Genomic DNA, 10668 nt, shown 5'->3' with positions numbered 1-10668 from the left:
GATTAAGCTCAGGTTGAATCGATTCGTTTTCTAACCAATGATTCACTTTTTTTTTTTAATATAAGTTCATCCACGGCTGCCTTGCGCCTTCTGTCCCAGCTAGTTTTTATTATTCCTTGTTGCTAAAATCTCAATCAAACTGGAAAAAAAAATCACAAACAATCAAATTGAAACTTTTCAAAAAAAAAAAAAACTGATTTGCAAATCGGAGATGACGGGAGAGGGCTAAAGCTGACTGCTGTGACGTGGAGAGAAGAAGTATTGATTCGCTGTCGAGTGACTGGAGAGGGAGGCTTGAGGTGAGGATGAAGATCGAGTGAAGAACTAAAGAAGGGAGGAACTCATGATAGATGATCGAATGAGGGAGGAAGAGGATGGACAAATTGAGTGGAGAGAAGGATTGAAGTGAAGATGGAGACGGAGGGATTGAGGGACGATCGGATGAGGGAAGAGGGACGATTAAAGCTGAAAATGAGTTAGAGTTTTCTTTTTTTTTTTTAGGGGTAAAGATGGGTTGGGCTTATATAGAATTTTCAATTAATAAAGGGTGAACTAGCTACACATAATAAAATTATTTATTATTAAAAGAGTTGATTCCGTTCAGGTTTTCAAGATTTTTTGGGCTGTGAATTGTGAACCAAATGAACCACTCGATTTTATTCATTAAAAGAATTGATGGTTCTATTTTCTTAAAAGAAACTGGATCGAACCAATCGATTCAATTCAGTTAATCAGATTTGTCCAATTTCTGTGCATCTCCATGTGTAGAGGAGCTTGAGATTGAGTTGTGATATAGTGATGGAGACACACGATTTTTTCCTCCTTCAAATCCTACCAATATGGATGGTTTTTTTTTTTTTTAAATGTTTTTCTTAATAGTTAAATTGTAATTTAAATATTAAAAAAAATAGTAAAAGAATAATTTCTCTATCAAGACTCTCTAAAACGAGCTTACATGCATATTAAATTTTAAAAAGCATACTATTGATTCTATAATTTTGTTACCATATCATATCTATAAATTAAGTAATTTTAATTTGTTCTAGGAAAGACTTGAATCCAGGTGGGCACGAAAAAATAATGTGTGACCTCCGCCATACCACAAATAGAATAATAAATTCTAATGCACACTTTTATAACTAAATATGTTCGTTTTTTGAACCTACGAATCCTATTAGAAGACAAAAAAAATACCCTATTTTCTTAAATAATTTGAAATGTATCCTTGTTTACTCATATATTTTTAAAAATACCTTACTTTTCTAGTTAACCCCCATCAATGGGTACGCTAATCGTACTTACGCATTGATTAAATTGTCTCCGAAGGGTAAAACTGTAAAATTACAAGCGCGTGATACTTACGCTATCATGCAGTATAAAACTACCCGTGCGGACCTCATATTTGTAAGGCGGGGACTGAAGAAGCAAGTTAGTTGAACTTCTGTTCCCTTGGCGCTCAAGTCACTTCAGTCGCACACTATGATATGCGAAAATCCGCGGGATTGAGAGCGAGGTGGAATTACAAATTACTAGGTTTTCTCTCTGTCGCCGTTTTTCGATTCAACAATGGAGAAGCTCGGATTTCCTAGCATGAAGAGGTTGAACCAGTTGAAGTCATCACTCTCTGGTTCGGCACAAGGAACTACGAAAACGTTCTCCTTCTCTTCGCGTTCCGTTCCGGACTCTGCCTCATCGGGAAGTTTTGTCAATTTGAAGATTGCTGCAGGTTCTAATCGGAAAGTTCTGTGTAATGTTAATCATTCTTTTGTAAGGAATGAAGTTTTATTTTGATCGCGTTCTCCATATTATGCAGAAAAATTGATGAAAGAACAAGCTTCTTTAAAGACTGATCTGGAAATGGCGGTATGAAGCTTCATTTTCTGTGTGTTGCGCGCGCGCGTATCTTCATGCAAGCTTTATACGGTCATTGAAATTGGTCGAATAGCAACCATCTCATTTTTAATCTCAATACACAAATAGTCTGTGTGCTATTTTCTATAGTTCACAGTTTGTTAGGTCTGAATTACTTTTTCTCGGCACTGTTATGTTTCTCTGTTTTTTCTATGATCATTCTGCGGAGTACTGGATTTCTAAGGTGGAAAAGTTTGCAGAATGGGAAATTGAAGAAATCGCTGGAGCACGCACGTGCTTTAGAGGATAAACTGCAGAATGCGTTGAATGAAAATTCAAAACTCCAGGTGAAGCAGAAGGAAGACGAGAAGTTGTGGAAGGGATTGGAATCAAAATTCTCGTCGGCTAAGGCATTGAGTGATCAGCTCAATGAAACATTACAGCGTTTAGCCAGTCAGGTTCAGGATGGTAGTTGCCAATCTGAGGCTCAAAATTTAAGCCTTCCGTTTTTCTTTGTTAGTAATAATTGATCTCATCTAAGGCTTACTTAAAATTTAATCATTGTATTAATGAAATCTTACAGCTGAGAAAGACAAGGAGGTTTTAGAAGCCAAATTATCTGCAAGTTCTACGGCTATTGATGGGTTAAACCAACAAATGCAGGAGTTATCCATAAAAGTAGAGTCCGTAGAAGAAACAATAAGAAACCGTAAGATCTAAAACCTTTGAACTTGACTTCTTTCAATATTTCGTTGGTTAATATCACAATGTACCATAAATTTCTCTATGCTATTCTATCTTAGTAAACTTTGGAGTGCAGCTTCTTATCTAATGCTTTTGAACTCTGAACGTAGGTGAAAAGGAGCTGGCGGAGCTCAAAATTGAGAAAGAGGATAATTGTAAATTGTACAGAGAAGAACAGCAGAGGACTGCAAATCTGATTGAGGAAAAAGGTAACTATAATGATTAAAGCTAAAAATTTCAGGAAGTTCATAAACCAATGCATGCTTGGTAATTTGGGATCATAATCTTCCTGACGTAATATGGAAGGTTTCATTTTGTAGATGAAGACAAAGAAGTATTGTCTAACAATAACCAACTCTCATTTTGCTATTTTCATATCAACATAGAAATGTATTAACATGAAATGTATTAACATGCAATGTCATAACTTTACCAATTCTTAGTTGCAATGTATAAATATGAATTGATGAATGTTTATTTGGTTATGTTATGTAAACAAAATAAAATTAAGCCTGCGGGAAACTATTTTCTATCATATCATTTCCAATCCAACGTTGATAGTTGATTCCTTAAGCTGGGAACAGGGCCGTGTCTAAATTTTATTGACATTGAACAGTCCCTTCACCAGTTAATTGTAAATGGAAGACAATTTTGTGCTTGAAGAATTTTACACAGATTCCTAAAATCTATAATGCTTTTCATATTTGACTTGTTAGGGTGTCTCAGAATAAGGACAAAGTTTTGGCCTTTTTCATCACGTAATGTAGATAGTGAGGTTGAATGTAACTTTGTAGACTTCTCTTCTAAGTTTCGGAAAGCTCAACCAAAATTTTTGGAGTAATTTGGGCATCTGCTCTGAACACTCCAGTCATTAGGTTATTCAGGAGCATTAAGCATACTTCATTGTTTCATTTGAGGCTGAAGACTCCCTTGTCGGTCTTCTTTTAATATTCTTTACAATCAGAATATTCTTAATTTGATGAAATTCAATATTATGGATGTTCTTTCTGGTTAGGGTACAAATAAGGTGCCACGAATATCATGCTTTTGTCTGCCTAATGCATTTCCACCCCTCATGATCCTCCATTGACACCAATGAAATATAAATTTGGCTATTAGTGCTTTCACTTTCTTTATATCCACTTTTTACCTGAAAATTTTCCAGAGAATTCTTAAATACCGTGCTACATCTCTAATCACATGCATTACCATACTTGATAGTTGTAATACATTCACAGTTCTCGAATTTTGGATTTACTAAAGGAGATGAGAATCAACTTTCCAGTTTTCTGTTTCCCGCATCACAGGATTTGACTCAATGCTATTCACAATCTTGATATAAAACTATTAAAGTTTGTTGAAAATTTTCGAAATAGCTCATGATGTTCGAAAACTCGAGAAAAGTAAAATTAAAATCTTGTGGTGTTTTGTTACTTTATTCTCAACTTGAGGAAAGTAAAATTATAATTTGTAGTGCTTTGTTACTTTACTCTCGTAAAGATGGACTACTACAATACTTTCTTGCAGACTCTATGACCAAGAGACTAGAAGAAACAGTCCTGGAGAACAGGTTGATCATAGATGGATTGAACTCTAAACTGGCAGAGGCACAATTAGAGTTGAACTTGAAAGAAGACAAAATTACTAGTTTGATAGCCTCATGTGATGACTTGCAGAAGGAAAAGAGTGATCTGGAAATGCATAACGACGAGGTTCATAAGAAATTAAATATGTCACTCTTGGAGACCAAAAACCTTGAAAATCTTGTCCGTTTATTTTCTGAGCAGCTGGTTGAATTGGATCGTCATAACTCAACTTTTTTAGAGAAATTTAATCAGCTAAGCCTTCTAAATGACTCTTGCTTCAAGCTGGCCAAATTGGAGAGGGATGTTGCTTCAGAGCTCGCCCAAAAGCAATACAACAAGCTTCATGAAAAATTGACTTGTATAACATCAGAAAACAATGCATTCAAGTTGATGACGGTGGAATCACAGCAAAAGGTAGATGAACTTCAGAAAGTCCAAGAATCGCTCATGGCACAGCATTCAGAAGAATCTCGTTTAGCAGGAGAGAAAGTTCAAAAGTTGGAGTCTGAAGTAGAAACTCTTGTTTCAGAAAAGATCCGGACTGAAAGATTAATTTCCAAGTTAGAGGAGAAAATTGATACTTTATCAGAAAGTTCAAGACTATCTGACAGTAAAATGGTCAACACCTCTCTCAAAAGATCTAAATAATTTGATGATAAGCACCGTTATTCAACTAATTTTATTATATATTTTCTTGCAGCAAAATTTGTCGCAGAAGATTTCCGAACTAGAAATCGAGAATCAGTGTAACATAGAAAAGTTGGAGAAAGAGTTACATGAAAAAGCAGAAGAGATAGGTACTTTGATGAAGGAGAGCGAGAATCATAAGAAACATGCAGATATGCTCGAGTTAGAGGGTGATCAACTTCGCAATATTCTGAAAGAAAAGGAAGAATTTATTCTTTTGTCTAAGGAGTGTGAGAAGACGCTAGGAGACAAAATTAAAGAGGTTTTGTAAATTATATTGCTGCAGTCGTTGATTTTCAATGACAAATTCTCGTGATTAGCTTTTGAATGAACTTAACTTTAAGATCAAATACTCATCTATTACAGAATCAAGCTCTATTGGTTGCTGCTGAAATGAAGCTTTCTGATGCTAAAAGACAGCACGATACTATGCTGGAGAGTAAACAGATGGAATTATCAAGGCATTTGAAAGAAATATCCCATAGAAACGATCAGGTATTATTTGTTACTATTTTTCTCGTACATGGTCTTCATGCGATAAGACTACCTTTATTTAGGCTGACAGCAGTGCAACTATTAGGCTATCAATGACATCCGGAATAAGTATGAACTGGAGAAATTGGAGATTGTCAGCAAGGAAAAAGAAAAGGTTCACTCTTAGTACTCATATTGCAACATATTAAAATATCAAACTTTTTGCTTATTCATTTAAGCATACAGGCAGATCAAATTGTACAAGAGATGGAACGAAATTGTGAACAACGACTAGAAGAAATGAAAGAAGAATCTAGGCAATGCCTGATTCGCATTCGGGAAGAACATGCTGCTCTGGTAACATTTGAAAAGAAGTTTAACTTATCTTTCTCTGATCAAGATATTCATAGTTGACATGGCCCACCCGATAAGATTTACCATCTTTTTCTGTTCCTATTTTCTTTTCTTGTGGTCTTATTGCCACCAAAACTTATATTCTAGATTATGGATGTGTGCATCAGATTCCTTTTTTGTCCAAGTAAAAATATTAAGATGTTGTACTTCCATTCTGTTATGAGTGTCAATTTGAGCTGGATTAAACGTTAAATTTCTTATATCTTAAATGATGAGAAACTATATCACAGCCTTAGTGGATTGGCCAGCTTATGAGTGAAATTAACTTGTAGTTTAGGCGGTAATTGAATTTTTTGTCTTTCACTACCAATAATTGTAATTCATTAAACAATTTCAGAAGCTTCTTTGTTCGGGTGGTGCATTAATCTTACTGGCTATCATATGTGTATATGTTTATTTGAGGGATAGATACTGAGCCTCAATGAGTATGGTGTTTTATATCTTACATTTTGATTTTAGTTGAGTCGAATTCAGCTAGAGCATGCTAGAAATGAAGAAATTCGTAAAGCTGACCACAATGAAGAGTTAAAACATGCTCAACTTCAAGCTGAGAACGACTTGAAAGAGGTTACATATATTTAATTTTGGTTTCTGTCAGCCCTTGCACCATTAATTAATAGTTCAGTAATTTACATTGTTCCAGAAATTGACGTCACTGAGAAGTGAACATGAGGCTCAGATGAAAGCTTTGAGATGTCAAAACGAAGATGAATGTAGGAAGCTTCAAGAGGAATTGGATCTCCAAAAAACCAAAGTACTGATAGACTCAGGTATAAATATCAAGTATTGTGCTCATGTTTTAATCTACTTATAAATGTAACAGGAAGACAGGCAGAGAACTTTGTTGCAATTGCAATGGAAAGTGATGGGTGACAAGCTACAAGAAGACCAAGAAGTGAATTCAAAGAAGGTAATCTCCTGTTTCATGTGTAACTCTGCACATGCATGTGATATTACCAATCAGCTTCATGCCATTTCCCTTTCTGAAGCACTCTTGTAACTTGAACCGGTAGCTAGTTGTATTCCATCATCTATGTACCATTGATCTGTTCCAGACTTGTTATATTATGTAGAAAACATGAAACTAATTCTTGTTGGATCATTTTCCTCATTCACAACTTTCCTCGTTCTCAAAATTTAATTTTGTTATAACAAGGCTCCTATTTCTCCGTATAAAACTTCATTGGATTAAAATACGGAGGTTGAAATATATTTCTAGTTCTTGCACTACAATGTTTGTAATATGTTAGTCCTTAAATTCATCTCTGAAATAATTTAATTCCTGTAATTTTAGAAATGCAATCATTAAGTCTTGGGGTCTACAAATACCTTCGAATGAGTTATTTTGCCATCGACCATTGTCAATATGAGATCTTATCAAATATGTCTTTTTTTCTTCTTTTCTTTTTAAGTTCAATTTTATTTTATTTGTGTATTATTTTATTTTCCAATATTAAAGATGAAAGTTCAAACATGAAATCTCAAGATTACTCCCACACTTTGTAGTAGTTAAGATCCAGATTAGTACTTCATTTTTTTATATCAATTTTAGTTGATCCTTCATAATTTAATAACTTGTCATGGTGTAGGACTACTCCATGTCATCAATCAAGATGAGAGGTTCTGGTGGTTCCAGAAAAAGCAAACATACTCTGATTAGAACAGCAAATGCAGAGGTGTGCTATACTGACAGATGTTAGATAAATGATAGAAAAGAAGTCTGCTGATCAGCCACATTTTAAATTCTTTTGTATCTTATATCTTCTCACAGGAATCACCTTACCTGCAAGCAACTCAAACACCAGTATCACAGTTGTTGAAGACCGTAGAGGACATAAACGCAGGAAGTGTTGCAAATATCCCTAAGCACCATAAGAAGGTAGATTGTATGTTAAAATGATCTGCACTTCACATTTTCTGAACTGTTGAGATTAATGCATATAACCATTAACATCTTGATAGAAGCTCAAGGGAATTATGTGAAGTTCCAAATTTTTCCGTACAGTTTTACACTCACCTTCCGCCGCTGCATACTGAAGCTTAATTAATGGTTGGTTAGGTTACTTGCCATGAATATGAAGTTGAAACTACAAATGGAAGGACGATCACAAAAAAAAGAAAAACCAAAAGTACAGTTCTGTTTGAGGTATGAACCTGAACGCTAAAATGAACCGATAGGACCATGCACATGTTGAGAAACTGGATCATCTCATAATTATTATTCAATTGTAAAATTTGGTCTTCATGTATATCAGGACCCGAGAAAACATAATAAAACTCCAAGAAGAAATACTCCCAGAGGTCCTGTTGTTAAGGTAAAGCAAAGCTTATATTCATATCCTATTGGGAGTCTTTCCCCTTCTTGATTTGTGTACAGCAGTTGGCATTAGTTGGTTGCTGATTCATGCTAACTTCAAATAATTCTCAGTATCAATTAGACGAGAACAATATTAAAAAAAAAAAGGTTTTTTAATGTCAAATTTAAGAGTACTCTCATCACACCCTCACAAAAAGAAGTAAAATATTTCCAAAAAAGAAGTAAATTGAACAATTTGATGGAATGCACAAAGATGCTGTTCGAAATGCACCTGAGTATTTTTCTTTATGAAATATGAAATATCAGAGGACCACGATTTTCTATAGAAAAAAGTGGTGTACATTGTAGCATCTAAATGTTGTGTTATAACTCTATGCAGAAAATCAAGGGTGGAGGTGAATCCCGTCCTTCAAACATTGGTGATTTGTTTTCCGAAGGGTCCTTGAATCCCTATGCAGATGATCCTTATGCATTTGATTAAAGGTATACTCAACCATATGCTTTTAGTTTTCAGTTCTCTTTCAAAGAAAATTTAATATTTCAATAATAAATTCCATGGTCAAAACTATATTCTGATCAGATTTTACATGCCTTAGTCCGAAGATAAGTGGAAGTCTCCATTGCTCCAAATAGATTTGAACTCTTCTGAACCTTATGTCATTATCTTTTTCTATTATTAATGCCCAACAACTTGCTAATTTGCACATTTCCAAAAGACTCCTCCTTTTCTTGGGATCCTTACCAACAAAGGTCCAAAGTTACCCTAATACAACGAATGATAACAATGACATATACCACAAGCACAAAAATTAGTCTAAACACGTGCCAAGGAGAGAAGGATTTGGCCTTTCCTTTATAAGTGGATACAATCTTTTTTCTCCCTAATGTCAGACTCAAAGACGTGAATCTTGAAACGGGTACCAATATACCAATCACTGTCACGAGTTCCAAAATGATAGGGAAGAACATTGATTTTGCTCTCTTATGCTCACAAGGATCCATTATCTTGGTCCATGCTTGCAAAGTTTATATCAAAGAAGTCAACTCAGGTAATTTCACTTTATTGAAGTTACTTTGGAAGGAGAGATTCCTACTGGAATTTGGACTTGGCTGATGAGTATGTATGGAAGTATTATTGAAACACTACTGGTTGTCTAAGATTATTGTTGGTCGTAAACAAGTAGAGTAAATAAGTGACAAACATGATCTGGATTGAAATATACCAGTAACCTGTATTTTCTTATTCGAGCAAAGTTTCAAATGAATACTTCCTCTCCCTTTAGGTACTGCATCCATTGAAATTGAACTTATAACTCGGATGACCGTGGGAATTGAACAGGGAGCTGAGAAGGTGAGCCTTCATTGTTTTTCTCACAATCGACTGGCTCTATTACTCGATAAGCCAAAGATGTGAGATGGCTTTACGCGTCTATATTTTTGAAAGGCAAGTTTCATTTTCTCAATGCTGCCTGCTTATTTGATTGAACTGTTCTCTGTCTGCTAATACAATAACCATATGTTTTCTTCCAATTTGAAATGTGTAGTTCACCGTGGATGTTTACAGGACTGAAATGCAGCATATTGAGCTGTGTTAAAATCGGGTGTGGACTTTGAATGTTTCTCATCTCAGGAAACAATCCTCTGTTGATAGTTCACTGGTCCCTTAATCTTACTGTGATTCATATACTTTAATTGCATGGATTTCCATTCAACTATGGAATAACTGTTTGGTTACGAACGGATTAGGACATGTAGAAAATAATCCATACAAACGACATAACTGAACATACTCGGATGTTATAGTAATCAATGTCTTTCTACTTCACTTTGCCTGATGAACTCGAGAGTTGAATCAAATACGTGAATCAAATACGCATTGTTAGAGAGATAAATATTAGAAAACAAGGATCTTGATTGGTAAAATAAGATGATAATATTTTGTTTTCGATAATTGAATGCATTTGATGATCAAGAAGGGCATAATAAGTCATGAATCTTTTCATTCCACTTGAAGTCCTTTTTTTCTTAAACATAAAAGCATACATATCGAACCAACAATGGCACTCTCCTTTTTTGTTCTTGGGAGGACAACAATATTACGAATTGGTGGTCTGTTATTAACACTTTCCTTTTGGGCTCCGGTTTGTCCTTGAACACTTCCAAAACCTCCATCATTGGTATTAATTTGCATAGAAATGCTTTGGATGGAATAGCCTTGAACTTGGGGTGTAAAGTGGAATCTTTACTGTTTGTTTATTTGGGTTTCCCTATAGGTGGAAATTATAAGGCTCGAGATGGGTTTAGAGCCAAACAAGACCTCATTCCCCTTCAAGAATAATAGGAACAACAATAGCTGGAAAGTCTTTCCAAACTCAAGAAGACCTAGAAGAGGATGCCAAAGAACTTAATTATAGACAACTTTGTTTTCCTATCTCTAGACTTTACAAAAAAGAGAAATATTAATAAGACCAAGAGTCTCTTTAACTAAAAGATCAACTTTAGATGAATCAAACTCTTGAAGATTCAATAATTTGACCACCTCCAAAGAATTAAACTTGACTTCCATCGGAGGATTCTGTCCATGCCAATGCTTTT

At 34.9% G+C, this 10668-nt stretch overlaps 1 protein-coding gene across 7 annotated transcripts; it reads left to right on the top strand.

Annotated features, from left to right (window-relative positions):
- Positions 1–1416: 1416 nt before the first annotated feature.
- Positions 1417–9898, top strand: LOC120085324 (synaptonemal complex protein 1-like). Of its 7 annotated transcripts, XR_005483877.1 has the most exons (20): positions 1417–1726; positions 1814–1863; positions 2112–2319; positions 2435–2560; positions 2706–2804; positions 4123–4799; positions 4882–5130; positions 5235–5363; positions 5449–5517; positions 5589–5699; positions 6216–6323; positions 6400–6510; positions 6580–6666; positions 7346–7432; positions 7528–7635; positions 7816–7902; positions 8012–8071; positions 8453–8556; positions 9413–9517; positions 9638–9898. XR_005483877.1 is itself a non-coding variant. In XM_039041257.1 (19 exons), the coding sequence occupies exons 1-18, from the start codon at positions 1567–1569 to the stop codon at positions 8552–8554; spliced, it is 2628 nt and encodes an 875-aa protein (XP_038897185.1). In that variant the 5' UTR covers positions 1417–1566; the 3' UTR covers positions 8555–8556; positions 9413–9898. The 7 variants fall into 7 exon arrangements, 6 of the variants coding, with proteins under 6 accessions (XP_038897185.1, XP_038897184.1, XP_038897187.1 ...); XM_039041257.1 differs by having other exon boundaries at positions 9413–9898; XM_039041256.1 differs by having other exon boundaries at positions 9357–9898.
- The last annotated feature ends 770 nt before the right edge of the window (positions 9899–10668 follow it).

The sequence above is a fragment of the Benincasa hispida genome, chromosome 9 (genome assembly GCF_009727055.1).
Source record: "Benincasa hispida cultivar B227 chromosome 9, ASM972705v1, whole genome shotgun sequence".
NCBI lineage: Eukaryota > Viridiplantae > Streptophyta > Magnoliopsida > Cucurbitales > Cucurbitaceae > Benincasa > Benincasa hispida.
The sequence above is the reverse complement of the archived record's forward strand: the minus strand, read 5'-3'. Positions and strand labels throughout refer to the sequence as shown.

What these genes read in the sequence shown, in the direction of transcription:
- LOC120085324 (XM_039041257.1), top strand. Translation starts at nt 1,567, where the DNA reads ATGGAGAAGCTCGGATTTCCTAGCATGAAGAGGTTGAACCAGTTGAAG. An exon ending in GACTATCTGACAGTAAAATG is followed by an intron (nt 4,800 to 4,881) that starts GTCAACACCTCT and finishes ATTTTCTTGCAG; the next exon opens with CAAAATTTGTCGCAGAAGAT. An exon ending in AAAGTACAGTTCTGTTTGAG is followed by an intron (nt 7,903 to 8,011) that starts GTATGAACCTGA and finishes CATGTATATCAG; the next exon opens with GACCCGAGAAAACATAATAA.